General features: G+C 34.1%; 1 protein-coding gene across 2 annotated transcripts in view; it reads left to right on the top strand.

The window, feature by feature from the left end:
- LOC124237205 (SLAIN motif-containing protein 2) overlaps positions 1-15,199 on the top strand; it is an 84,242-nt gene that overhangs the window by 55,871 nt on the left and 13,172 nt on the right. Inside the window, exon 7 of one of the 2 annotated variants that reach the window (XM_046656646.1) lies at positions 2,836-2,913. The exons of the other annotated variant lie outside the window; for it this stretch is intronic. Coding sequence (XP_046512602.1) covers positions 2,836-2,913 — 78 coding nt within the window. The remainder of the gene's footprint in view (positions 1-2,835; positions 2,914-15,199) is intronic. 2 annotated transcript variants of the gene reach the window in all.

Here is a 15,199-nt window from a genome sequence, read left to right as displayed (position 1 = left end):
TTATTATTGCTGGGACATGATAATGAAAAAACAGACCAAACTTGTTTTATTTTGTTTCTGAATTCCCTGCAAACAGTACACTCACTTATTGCCTGCTTTTGGGGGAGTAGAGGGCAACACTTTCACCACCTTTCCCTTGATGTACATGAAGGAAGTGAAAGAACTTGGATGTAGGGAGATCCAGAAGGACCCTGTTCTGGTCCAAAAATAGAGTGATGAAGGTCTGAATTAGGACTTTAGGAGACAGTGGGGATAGAAAGGAAGGGATAGATCTACAGAACTACGGAGATGAATAAATGGAGTTTAAAGTAAGAAAACTTTGAGCTAGAATGATTTGGAAAATGGTGGTATATGTTTAACAGAAATACAGAGAGTTTTGGAGTTGGTTTGTGGAGAAGACATTAACCTACATAATGATAACATGAGAGAATAATATTTTCACTGTACCATCTTTGCCTCTCACAGTGGGATCTTGCTAATTTGAAATTATGTAAATATTAAAAGAGAAACCAGGGAAACCATACGTATTTTAAAACAACTAACACATTGAATTCTATTATTTTAGAGAGATTTGGAGACTTGCAGTTTAACTACTTACACTTTATCATTTAAAAAATGATTTTGTCCTTAGAAAACTGATCAAATTAAGATTGATAATTTGGATAAAAATTAAGGTTTTGCTCTATTTGGGTAACATCATGTGACTATGTGGTATCTTATGAAAATCATTCATTTCATTCTGTCTGTATCAGGCAAATTTAGAGTACACTGCCTGATTGTATTTGCATTCTGACTCTTTGAATTAGCGTATGATAGTTTTCACTTGTCTATAGGTGCTGTTCTTGTGACATCACCTATGAAACTTGAGGGATAAGTAAGGTTCGTTGGAGTCATCGTAGCTATTAATTTAAATAGGACCTTTCCAAAACAGATGATTATAGTTGGTATAAAGCCCTCATTTAAAAAAATTGAATAGTTAATAGATATTGTGGATTTTTAGCGTACATACAGTTGGTAACCTTTTGCCCTCATGTACTCCAGTCACAGTGGCCTACTTTCTGTTCTTCAGACATTCTGGGCACACTCCTACCTCAGGTTCTTTACCATTGCTTTTCCTTCTGTCTAGGATGCTTTCCTCAGATATCTATATGGCTCACTTCCTCTCTTCAGATCTTTGTGCAGATATCATCCTAGGAAAATCTTTCCTGATCACCCTGTTTGTAATTGCAATTTAAATCTCCTACTTCCTGTTTTCCTTTTCTATTCAGTTTTCTCCTTAGCAGCTATCACCATCTGGCAGGCCATATATTTTACTCTTTGTTTATTGTCTATTTTTCCTTTCCTAGAATGCTAGTTCCAGGAGAGTAGGAAATTTGTCTGTCTCATTGGCTAATGAATCCATTGTACCTAAAACAGCACCTGGAGTAAAGTAGATAATTAACTATTTGAAAGAATGAAAGAAAGCAGGAATGAATGAATGAAAATATGAAGGGGATGAAAGCATGTATGAATAAATATGTAAATGAAGACTATTCACTGATAGCATCCTGTATTTCTGTGGGAGATATAGTAGGCAATGAAATTATAAAACTGATTTTTTTTAGGTTTGGAGAATTTTTTGCAGATCTGCTTAGCATAAAATATTACTTAGCTACAGTAATGTGTGGAGTGCTGTAAAATTTGAAGTCAAATACATTTGTTACTTTTAAAAAATGTTTACTATCAGACAGTGAGAAAACAGTTTTTCAGTGTTGATAGGGTTAAGCAATAGAGCATAGGAAAAATTCTCCTTAATTCTCTGATGATATATCAAGTATCCCTTTATCCATGCAATGATTTTTTTAAACTAAGGCCAGATTTATGATTGTGGGATCTCCTTTTTTTTTTTTGCATATCAATCGTAGAGATAATATGAAGTTTGACTTTCAAATCGGTAGACGTTTTAGAGCCACTTAAATAGGTGACTTAAATAGGTGTAGGACTCATCAGTTCATTGGAGCCATAGTGATCTTTAACTCTGGATGGCTCTGGGCTGCTGCTTACATGCCAGTTTTGAGAGTTTCATTGCAGTTAATAGATTAAGAGTTTTGAATAAAGCTTAGAATTCCCCATTGATCACTTTAACAAACAGATGCTCTGACTCCTCCAAACCCCTCAACCATAGTCACACACACACACACACACACACACCCCTACCCACCCCATATGCATATATGCACAGCCCAGATATGTTGCTACCCACAGTCTAAAGTACAAATTAGTTGTATTCTACAGCAAGATGATATTGAACACATTAAAGTCTCCAGATTGTGACTCCCTTGAGGACCTGCCTCGTTCTGAGTTTTCTTCTTTTTGAGTTTGGGAATTACTGTTTCATGTTAGGGCAATTCATCTAACAATAACTGCTTTGCCAAAGTCCGCTTCTTTGCACTGAACAAGTATTACATTTATTTTATTGTATACTATGTGCTTGTGTTCATCACTTTTACTTAATTAGCTTTGTATTCTTTGCATCATGTAGCATGTTTGCTGGTGATTTGTTTTCTCTTCGGTATTTTGATCAGTTTACATACTGTAGATTTTGTCATCTAGAAGAAACTGTTTCTGAAAGTATGCACTTTGCACTAAAGATTTCTATCCCCTTTCCTTTCCAACTTAATGCACTAAGCATCACTTTAAAATTCCTCTGCTTCTGGGATTCTAACACATTTTCACCTTATGGTTTCTATTCCTTGACAAATTTTCAGGTTTGTATTAAAATATTCAAGTTTACAAAAGCTATAGCCGTTATCTTGTCCTTTCAGGCAAATATTACAGTTCCTTATTTTTCAACAGCTTCGCAAAGGCTGAAAAATTTGCCTCGTACTTCCCTCAAAGCCAAACAGTTGCTTCAAACTTCATCTACAAAAAGAGGTAACTACAGCCTCTTACTAAGTTTTAAATTTCAGCACTGGTTAAGTTAGCTAAATCTTATACCTTTTGACCTACTGAGTCAGTGATGTCTGTAGGGCACGTTTTAGTTTTCTTTTTAACAAAAACAATAAAATAAAATAATGTGGATTCATTCTCTGTTATTGGATAAATGCAGAAGAAACTCCTTTTCTACAGAGGTATGTATTGGGTTGCTATTCTGTTCAGAATGAATGATATATAGGTTTAATATTAGAGAATTTATCATTTTTCTTACCAACCTAAAACTGAAGGTCATTGTTTTAGCTTAATGTTAGATGAACTATTAAATGCTTTAAAATGAACTGGATGTCAGACATCATGTATGTAATACGTTTTCTCCTGACTGATTTTTGGATTTATTTATCTGTAGGATGAAATGGAATTCTTTCACATTAGAAGTTGATTGACGTTAAGTCAGAAGTTGTTATGGTTAACTGATAATGTTTGGAATATTTAGGGAGTGGTAGCTTCTGTAAGAACTGAGAGTTGAAGAAGTACAGGAAGATTGGACATCAAAGCTGTCATATTAGTTCCAAGAGATTGGATGTATGGGCAGCTAGAAACAAGTAGAACTGGGAGAAATACTGTGGGATTGGGTAGACCAGCAGGAATAAGAATGAATAGAATTCTCAGAGGAAATGGGATGGAACAAACATAGGCAATGAGGAAAAATATTTCCCCTATCCAGGACATGGAGATTTCCTGATAGCTTCAGAACTCAATAAACAACAAAGATATATAAGGAAGATAAAGCGCTAAAAGACATTATGTGGAAAGAGGAGGTTTCAGATTTGATTTGTTGAAAAAAAGATTTAGTTAATATGGTTACAAAAGTACTGAAATAGATGTTTTAACAAGTTCATTAATGCAAATGTTTTAGGATTGATTTGGTGGATTAAGTATAATTTAAGGAAATAGTTTTAGATAATAGAATCTGAAGGACAGAGAATAGTTGAAAAGTAGGATATGTGAATGTTCGTGTTTTGAATATCAGAAGTTGATCATAGGGCTCCAATACACGTGTCTTTTGGTGCCACTGTCAGAAATTATAGGCTGGATAGATTATGTTATTTGGATGGAGAACAAGATGATTTTTTAGGGATTATTATAGAAAAGGATTTTTATAGAAATTATTTGAGGACTTCAGGCTTCTTTTATGAGACTTCTAGGTATTTTTAAAGTACTTTTAGGGGTGGGAGGTAGGTGAAAACAGATGATCATGAAAGGATTGTGGTGTCTAAAACAGGGCAAGAGTTAACTATACCATAAAAAAGTGGAGGATTGTAAGTTTACATAAATTTTATTTGCTGTCTGCTTCTGTAAGCTGCTTCATAATGTTTTTTGGAATCAGGTAGGTTTAAATCATTGTAAATTGTTATTTAGATTTTAGGTTGTTGTTTATTAGGTTAAGAAGATCATAACTTCTGACTTTTTAAAAAAGTTTGCCTATGGTTCCATTATTTTTGTGACTCTAAGCACCAAACTGCCCACCCTCCATGATAAGATGACAGGAAAACCCAATCTCAAAATTCTTGGTACCTCCAGCTGTCTAGTTGACTTAGTAAAGGGAGAGAAGTCTGTAAGTGTGTGTGTTTGGTTTTCTTCTGTGTTGTTTCATTTTGTTTAATCTCTTACTTATTTAACTTAATCCTGACTCTCATATTTTCTGGTTGGTATGATCATTTTACACTATAAGTTCTGAACCAATTGAAAAATGGACACAAGTATACAGTAGGACTTAAAATATTAGTAATTACTGGTAAAGCTGAGTTGGAGAATACCTCTTGGATTCAAGGCCAAAATGGATTTTTGAACTTTCCCTCATATCCAGACTTTAAGAGAGAGGGATCTGCATGGGACTGTGGAATTTTCTGCCGTTGTAGGGTAACTTTGGCACATTAGACCATTAGTAGAGAGTAGGCACATTAGTAGAGAAACACGGACTTTATAGTAAATTGTCGCATCAATCAATTGTCCCCTCCTGAAGATGAGTCTATAACATTTCCTAGAAAGCTGATGTACTTATTTTAAGGGCTCACAGCATCATGGGAAGAGGAAGAAAAGGTACACAATTGGAAATATGATCACTTTGATTTTAATTGCATTTAGTAGTAGCTGGAGTATGAAGATGAGAAGGGAAGTAAAAACTGTGTTACCTGGCACCAAGAGACACACCATAAACATTTGTTAAATGAACACAGTCATTCACACTCACACTCAAGAAAGGCTGGACACGTTCCTCTTTGTGTTTTCCTCTTGCAAGGTTTTTGTGTTTCTTTAGCCCATCCTTCTCTTTGAGGAAAAGAATCCATTGTGTATTTTAAGGCTTCGTGGAAGTGACTGCTAAAACAAACTGCTTTGACAAAGAGATTATTCATTCGCAGTTGTTGGGAACTCAGTCAAGTGGAGGTAAACAGGGTTCAGACCTCACCAAGTCAGGGAAAGAAAATGAAGACTCGTTAGAAAAAGTGAATGTGGAGAATCAGGACAAATTAAGATATAGAAACATTTTTATTTAGAAGGAAAAAGGCAACTAAGGAGGAGTTAGTGATGGTAGTTGTCTAATAACTTCTTTAATTCACTATATTTTCAGATATTCAAGGTCAGATAAATAAGTTTATAATAGGCCTTGTTGATTTGAGTTTAAAATACTGTTTGATATCAGACTGTCTGAAAATGGAGAACCCAGGAATTACGTGATTATCCTGGATCCAAAATTTAAAATTTCTTGTGTTCCCCTTTCTATCAACAAGTATTTATTGAATCTGTATCAGAAACAGGATACGCTCATTATATCCTTTCCTTTTTTTTTTTTCCCCTGTTCTAGCCCCTCTTTACTTTCTCTTCTGTCATAGGTGTGGTCAGAGCCAGCCTCTGCCGTAAATAGAGTTTCTAGATCCAGTTAAAGTGATAGGAGTTGCTCCCCCTCCCATAGCTTTGTTACGTACAATTGGGAATGGGAAGGGAGAGAGCATGGGGGCTATTCCTGGGGCTCCCTCCAAACACAGAAATTCCTGTTAGACCATTTCATGCTATTTGATAATTGAATAGATTATTTGCATTTGGACATGGTAAGGCTTTTATGATTTTCCAAGATCTTTCTTTCCTCTTTGGTTAAATCTTGACTGCATCTATAAATTTCCTTTGCTGAGTAAGTCCTAGATCAGAATTTTCTCCTCTGTGAAATTTGTGCCTTGATTTTTTCCAGATTAAATACTGGCTACATTTTAGAATGTTAGTTACAGCTATAAGGTTTAAAGACCTAATTCCAAGTAACCTCATTATATTTTTTATTCCTCCCTAGCCCAAAGTTTATAGATAAAGTAGAATGCTGCTACCATTAGAGGAAACATTTTTTGCAAATCATCTTCTCTAGTTTTCCTTCAACTTATACATTAACCTTGTTAAAGTATTTCTCTCCATATCTTGAGATTGTAGAACTTTTTGACTTGTCCTTTCATAGACTCTAGTGCATTTATCTAAGAATTGAAGGATTAATAAATTTAAAAGGATTTCTAATTTATAAACCTGTTTTTTAAACTTTTAAAAAAAATATAACACACCTTCAGAAAACTGTGTAATACATAGCTTAATGAATTCTTATCAGGCAACCCCCTAGTAACCACCATCCATATCAGAAGATGAGAACTTGCTACCTCAGACACTCTCCACCTGTCTGCTTCCAAACATAATCCTCTCTTGATCCCCCTCCCCTCAGACTAGCCATTCTTCCGAATTTTTATAGGAATCATTTCCTTACCTCTCTATATGATTTTTATCATCCAAGTAATGAAACTATAGTTTTGCTTCTTTAATATACGTCTTTTTGAGTTTCTCTTAGTTTACAGTTTTCTTCCATCTCTTTACTCTCCCTTGTTTGTTTGCTGAAGAAACCAAAAAGATCATTTGTCCTGTAGATGTTCACACAGGCTGAATTTTGCTGGCATCTTTTCCATGGTGTCATTTAGCAGGTTCCTCTGTACTTCCTGTAAGTTGATAGTTGGATCTAGATGCTTAATTAGATTCAGTTTTGTTATTTTGGGCGAGACTGCTTTTATAGGTGGTGCTGCTTCTTCAGCCAAAGGTGCATCACATCTTTTTTGTGTTGTTAACAGCCATTGACACTTAATGCCCATATCCTTACTTTATCAGGTATCACAGAGCTAGATTATTCCAATTCTAACATTCCTTTTTTTATTTGTCAAAATGCTTGTGTAAAGAGGAACTTTTCTTAATTATTTGGTCACCCAGCAATACAGTTTCATTAGGAAATTCAGAATAAATACTTGTTCTTTCCCTTTATTTACCAGTTTACAAAATAAAAAATTGGCAACCTAGCATCCTGCAAAGGTGAACAATATTTTTCTTAAATATATATCATTATAAACTTGTAAATGTAAATCTTTTTATGTGTTTCGATCCATTCTGGATATTTTCCCAGCTTTGGTGGAAGCTGCTTCAAGTTGGCTTTCAAGTCTTTCTGACACAACCCTACCCTAGTAGTCTTTGATAACTTCTTGCTAACTGGTATGACAAGATAGACTCACCTTGTACATTTCCTGCTGCAGACCTGGATTTAGTCATTTCTTCAGAAAGACTGGTTTTGAAGGTAGGAATTGGTATTTTAAAACCAAAATCCAAGTTTTCAGCTGTGCTCATTGGTACCAGGTTGGTCGTTGTTTCTAGGTCTTTTCAATTACTAGAGCTAGTAAATATATGTGTAGATTTGTCTTTGTGTATTTTTAAAGATTGAATGCTCTAATGAGTTCATTCTGCTACTTCCTATTCAAATTCAGGGCTTGAGGGTAAATACTTAACTCTTTTAATTTACATCTGTATCTCTTATTTTGCTCTGAGAATCCTATCTATCAGCAACACACAAAATTACAGTATCATTTAATAATTTGTTTTATCCCATATTACACACAAAATCTTGTAGGGATGACATTAGCATAATACCATACGATATTATTATTGAAAACAGTTTATGAAACTTTTTGCGCATGCTCCCTCCATTTTTTTTTTTTTTTTTAGTTATGCTATATCTCCATTGTCAGATTAAATAGCTATTACTCTCCTTTATATGCCTTATTTATTTAGTCTTAGGTCTACATTTAAATATATATTTGATCCTTGCTACCAGTCTGTATGTTATTGTCTCCCCAGTCATTTTTCTTGTTTGAATCTCATTCTCTAGTAGATTCCTCAAGAAGGCCTTGTGGAAACAAAATCCATTCCCTCAGTTTTTGCGTGTTGATGAGAGCCTGTCTGCTGTTTTTATGTTTGAAAGTCATTAGCTAGATATGAGATCTTTGGCTCACATTTTCTTTCTTTGAGTATATTAAATATATCAGTCTATTTTTGTCAGGAATAAAGAATTTTGTCTGTTAGAATCATTTGGTCTTTGGATGTCCAAAGAATGTTTTAAAGTTCAATAATTTATGAGAATATCTCTTAGTATTGGTCATTCTGAATTAATTTTCTCGGATATGTGGTGTGTCTTTTCAATCTGGAGTTGTAAATGTTTTTAAATTTTAGGCAAATTCTTTTGGATTATAATTTTTAGTATTCTGTTCTCTTGCCTTGGTTTTCTTTCTGGTAGGGATTTCTGTTGTACACAAATTGGATATTCTTTTGCCTGTCTTCTGTATCTGTTGACTTCTCTTGAATCTTTTTCATCTTTCTTCATTTCTTCTTGTTTTATAAAGTTTCTTTTCATTGTCTATTTCTGTTAAAGCATAATCTTTGTATACCATGACTCTTGTGTTCCTTCTATCTTAAACTTCATTGTGAAAGGATTTATTTTATGTCTCATTCTTTGCTGGGTTCCATTGCCTCATTTTCGAGTGTTTCCCATTCTGATTTACGATGTTCTTTCATATCTTGTATCATTTTCTTGAATGGCTTTAGAATTTGAAATAGTAGATTGTGATTTTTGTATGTACATGGTGGACATGATTTCTGGCAAGTTTCCATCATTAGTAGAAATGTTATTCTGTTGCTTTCTCTCTTTTTTCTTATAATAACTTTATGTGGGATTTGACCTCAACCCTTTTCTGTTACTCATTTTTTCCATGAAATTCATTTTTCTAAACATTTAGAAAAGGAGCTTGATTTAAGATTTTCTAATTTTGTGGCTCTAGAGTTCCCTCTTCTGTTGTTTTGGGGAACTCTTCAAAAATATGGCTACTTATTTTCTGATATTTCTTGCCTTTTTTATTCACTTTCTGCTACTTTTAAAATTCATTCTTTTAAAATATACAACTCATTGTTTTTTAGTATATTCCTAGAATTGAGCAGCTGTTACTGTTGTTTGATGTTAGAGATGTTCATCACGCCCTTAAGAAACACCATACCCATTAACAGTCACTCTCCATTCCCCACTCCTTCCAGTTCCTGGCAACCACTAATCTTTCTGTTCTCTTTGGATTTTCCTGTGCTGAGCATTTCATATAAATGGAATCATACAATATGTGATCTTTGTGACTGGCTTCTTTCACTTAGCATATTTCTGAAGTCCATCATATTGTAGCATATGTTAGTACTTTGCTTCTTTTTATTGCCAAGTAGTATTCCAGTGTATGGATATACCACATTTTGTTTATCCATTCATCAGCTGGTGGACATTTGAGTTGTTTCCACTTTTTCCCTATTGTGAATAATGCTGCTAATGCTGCAAATGTTTGCTGGAGCTTATTTATTTATATCTATCAATCTTTTTGTATGTGTGGAAGAAAAGCTAGTAAGCCCATTCCCAGAGCTTTCTGCTACCCTTATGTTTAATAAATCCTCTCTTGGGGCCAGCCCCATGGTGTAGTGGTTAAGTTTGGCACCCTCCATTTTGGCAGCCTGGGTTCACAGCTTCAGATCCTGGGTGTGGACCTATACCACTCGTTAGCCATGCTATGGTGGCAACCCACATATAAGTGGAGAAAGATTGGCGCAGATGTTAGCTCAGGGCTAATCTTCCTCGGGAAAAAAAAATCCTCTCAATAACTGTATGCTTGCAGAAATAATGGTGAGTCATGTACACTAATGGAAGAAGAAATTAAAGCTTCTATGACTTGTTATTTTTTTGTGATTTGTCAGCCATTACAAATTCACTATGCCTTGGTGTCATATCTAATGACACCTGCCTGGGATAGTAGCCCCACAAATAAACTTTCTGAGTCTAGTTGAAAGTTAAAATGGTGAAGATAACATTTTAATATCTACTCCCAGAGGTATTTCTCTTTTTGGTTTCCAGTAAGGAATGCCAATCAGGGAATCAGGGGACCTGGGTTCAAGTCCTGACTGTCCTCTTTATTTGCTCAATTGACCTCTGTGATTGTGGCAGTTTTCCTTCTCTGTACAGTGAAAAGGTTGGAGTAGATAGTCACTAGGAACTCGTAACAAGGATTCTTTAACTCTGTAATGAGAGAATCATATGTACTTCATCTCGGTGGTCTTTAGTAACCAGAACTTATTTTTAAGTGGTTATTATGTCAGTAACCTTTTACTATCTTTGATGGTGCATAGACCATTGAGCGTCTGGGATGTAACTTAACATAGTAAGGGATAGTTGACAAGGAAGCATTTTTGTCATTATTCTTTGTTAAATAATTGAATGACATATGTATTTTAATAAATGTTTTTCTCCCCATTAGTCATGGTGGCCAGTGTTTGGCAATGTGTGTATTTTTATTGCAAACTACATATTTATTGGATATTTACACATTTTTAAAAATCATAGAATTCATGTAATTTATAGTTTGGACAGATCACTATGAAGACAACCACTTGGAGTGTCAAATTTTTATAGTGCCAGATACACATGGGATATATTATTTATAATACATTTTATATTCAGTGAATAATTATCAAGCTAAAAACAGTATATAATTAACTCAATTTCTCCATTTTAGAGTTGTTTTAAGTGCCTGCTGAGTTGTCTAAACCTTGATTAGAAAACAAATACCATTTTTATTAAATGCTTATTAAAAGACAAAAATGAATATTTTAAAAATGTGAATCCTCATATTCCATTTTAGTTGTGACTTAACAAGATTAGCATTCTTAGTCATATGTCAGTTTTATAAACAGAGTTCTAATTCTTGCTCAGAGCAGATAACACTTCTTCATTTTATGCCTTGATTCAAGTGTAATTCTCAGTATCCCAAATGAGTAAAGAGAAATGATAACCTACTGTCATAATTACTTTGGACAATAGAGCCTAATTTACTTAATCCCTTTATTTTAGTTAATTTATAAGGACAGCCTATGAGACTGTCCTCAGTGGCATTGTTTGAGTATCTTTCCACAGAACTCAGCTGCAGCAGGATGAAAGGCACCATATTTCTTAGGTAAGGAATGCACAGATATGATAATATTTTACAATTTGTGTAATATTTTACATTTTACCAACAGTTTACACACACGTTATTCTTTTGATCCTTGTAGCTAACCCATGATATTTGATGATACTTGTTTTATTAGATTTACATCTAAGTGTTTCTTTTCTCTTTTTGGGGCGCAATGCAAAGGATATTGCATTTTTTATTTTGATTTCCATACATTCATTGCAGGTATATAGAAATACAGTTGATTTTTGTATATTAACCTTCCATCCTGTGACTTTAGTGAACTCAATATTTCTGTAAGTTGTTTTTTTAGTAGGTTCTTTGGGATTTACTATGTAAACAATCATGGAGACAGTTTTTCTTTCTTTCTAATCTAAATGCCTTTTATTTCCTTTTCTTGCTTATGGCACTGACTAGAACTTCCAGCACTATGTTAAATGAGAGTGCTGAGAGCATATATCTTGCCTTGTTCCTTATCTTAGAGGGGAAACATTCAGTCTTTGACTATTAAGTATCGTGTTAGCTGTAGATTTTTTGTAGATGTTCTTTATCAGGTTGAAGTTCCCCCTTCTCCTCTTTTTATGAGAATTTGTATCATGAATATATGCTGAATTTTGTCAGGTGCTTTTTTGCTTCAATAAGTGTCATCATGTGATTTTTCTTCTTTATCTTGCTATTGTAGTGGATTGTATTGACTTTTCAAATATCGAACCAACTTTATATCCTGGATTAAACCCCACTTGATCATGATATCTAATTATTTTTTATATATCACTGAGTTCTATTTGCTAATATTTTGTTAAGGAGTTTTATGTCTATATTCACGAGGGATATTGGTCTGTAGTTTTCTTTTTTGATACTGTCTTTTTCTGGTTTTAGTATCAGGGTAATACTAGCTTCGTAAAATGAATTGGGATGTGTTCTCTCCTCTTCTGTTTTCTGGTAGAGAGTATGTAGAATTGATGTTAATTCTTCTTTTAACGTTTGGTACAATTTCCTAGTGAAACCATCTGGGCGTGAAGATTTCTTTTTTCGAGGGTTTTGGAATTATGAAATCAGTTTTCCTAATAATTGTATGGCCATTCAATTTATCTATTATGTATCAAATAAGTTGTGGTAGTTTGTACATTTTGAGGCATTAGTCTATTCATCTAAGTTGTCAAATTAATGTGTGTAGGGTTGTTCATAGTGCTCCCTTATGATCCTTCTGATGTCTTCAGGGTCTGCAGTGATATCCCATTTCATTACTGAGATTGGTAATTTGTGTTTTCTCTCTTTTTTTTTCTTTGTCAGGCTTGTCAATTTTATTGTCCTTTTGAAAGAACCAGCCCTTCATTTCATTGATTTTTCTCTATTTTTCTAATTTTCTATTTTGCGGTTTTGTTGTTTTCTGCTCTTTATTATTTCCTCTACTTGCTTTGAGTTTATTTTAACTCTTTTTTTCTAGGCTTTTGAAGTAGGAATTTGGATTATTAACTTAAGACTTTTTCTTCTTTCTAATTATGACCTACAAATTTTGATATTTTGTATTTTAATTTTTATTCAGTTCTCTGTATTTTAAAATTTCCATTGAGAAGTGTATTTAGTTTTCGAGTGATTTTCCTGTTATCCTTCTGTCATCTTTTAGTTATTGATTTCTAGTTTGATTGTATTATGATCAGAGAAAGTATTCTTTATAATTTCAGTTCTTTTTAAAGTGTTGACGTTTGCTTTATGGCCCGGGATACAGTCTATCGTGGTGTATATATTGTGGGCACCTAAAAGAATGTGTGGTCTGCTGTGATGAGTGGATTGTTCTCTAAATATCAAGTAGATCCTGTGGTTGATGGTGGTGTTAAATTCTTTTATATCTTTGCTGATTTTCTATCTATCAGTTGTTGACATGGGGATGTTGAAGTCTCCAACTATAGTTGTGGATTTGTGTCTTTCTCATTTCATTTCTTTACATTTTTCTTCACATATTTACAGCTCTGTTATTTGGTACATACACATTGAGGGTTGTTATATCTTCTTGGTAGTTTGACCATGTTATCATTAGATATTATCCCTCTTTGTCCCTTGCAATTTTCTTTTAAATTATCTGTTATTAATATAGCCACTCTTGCTTTCCTTTTGTATTGTTTGCATGGTATATCATTTTCCATCCCTTTGCTTTCCACCTCCCTGTTTTGTTGTATTTGAAGTGACTTTCTTGTAGACAAGCATGAGGGTAGGCCATGTTTTTTAATGCACTCTGCCAACTCTCTGTCTTATAAATGATGTAGGTAGACCATTTACATTTCATGTAATTATTGATATGTTTAGGTCTGCCACTTTAGTTGTTTCCTCTATTTTATTTTTCCTGCCTTCCTCTGGGTAGTTGAATGTTCTTTAGAGTTCCATTTTGACTTACCTAGTGTTTTTGAGTGTATATATTTGCACAGTTATTGGAGTGGTTGCATTACATTCTATTTTGTATACATAACTTACATAATATACATATCACAGTCTATTGGTGTTATCATTCTACCAGTTCAAGTCAAGTATATAAACCTTACTTTCCTTCATGTCCCTTTACCTTGCCGCATTTATAATTGTCTTAAATAGATTCTCTACATACATTTCCAACCACCTCTGTGTTACTTTTTCTTCACCCTTCATGTAATTTTGAAAATTCAAGGAGAGAGACTGCCTATTGTATTTGTCCATATTTTTACTTACCCTTTGCATATCTTCCTTTCTGATATTCTAAGGTTCCTTCTTTTTATCATTTCCTTTCTGTTTAGAGGATTCATTTAGCCATTCTCTTGGGGTGGGTCTACTGGCCACAAATTCTCTTGGTTTTCTTTTGTCTGAGAATCTCTTGATTTTCCCTTAATTCTTGTAGGATATTATCTCTGGGTATAGGACTCTGGGTTGACATTTCTTTTCTTGGGACTCTTGACAAATATTGTGACACTTTCTTCTGGCCTCTTTGGATTATGATGAAAATCCACTGTCATTAGAATTGTTTTTCCCCTATAGATTAGGTGTTATTTTTCTCTCTGATTTCGAGGTTTTTTTCTTGTCTTTACTTTTCAGACGTTTGACTATGATGTGTCTTGGTATGAGTTTCTTTGGATTTATCTTGTTTGGTGTTTGCTCAGCTTCTTGAATCTGTAGGTTTATGTCTTTTGCCAAATGTGGGAAGTTTTCAGTCATTATTTCTCAGAGTACATTTTGTCCTCTCTTTCTTCTTTCCTTCCTGACTCTGATGACATGCAAATGTTAGGTCTTTTGTTATAGTCCCACATGTCCTTGAAGCTCTGTTCATTTGTTTTTTTCCATCTATTTTCTCTGTGTTGTTCAGATTGGGTAATTTCTTCTGTTCTATCTTCTAGTTCACTCATTTTTCTCTGTCCTCTCTGTTCTGCTGTTGAACTCAACCTTTGAGTTTTTTATTTTGGTTAATGTATCTTTCAATTGTAAAATTTCTGTTTGGTACTTTATATCTTCTATTTCTTTGCTGAGAGTTTCTATTTTTGCATGTTTCAAACACTCAGAATTACTCATTCAGTTTTATGATGACTACTTTAAAATATTTGTCAGATAATTCTAACATCTCTGTCATTTTAGTGTTGACATTTATTGATTCTCTTTTTTTGTTTAGTTTAAGATCTTCCTGGTTCTTGGTATGATGAGTTACTTTTCATTGAAATGTGGACGTTTTTTGAATTATAAGATTCTGGATCTTATTTAAACCTTCTCTTTTTTTTGAGGAAGATTAGCCCAGAGCTAACTGCTGCTAATCCTCCTCTTTTTGCTGAGGAAGAGTGGCCCTGAGCTAACATCCATGCCCGTCTTCCTCTACTTTATATGTGGGACGCCTACTACAGCATGGCATGCCAAGCGGTGCCATGTCCGCACCCAGGATCTGAACTGCCGAACCC

Source organism: Equus quagga, chromosome 3 (assembly GCF_021613505.1).
Source record: "Equus quagga isolate Etosha38 chromosome 3, UCLA_HA_Equagga_1.0, whole genome shotgun sequence".
Taxonomy (NCBI): Eukaryota; Metazoa; Chordata; class Mammalia; order Perissodactyla; family Equidae; genus Equus; species Equus quagga.
Note: the sequence above shows the minus strand (reverse complement) of the source record. Positions and strands in the feature narration are given on the sequence as shown.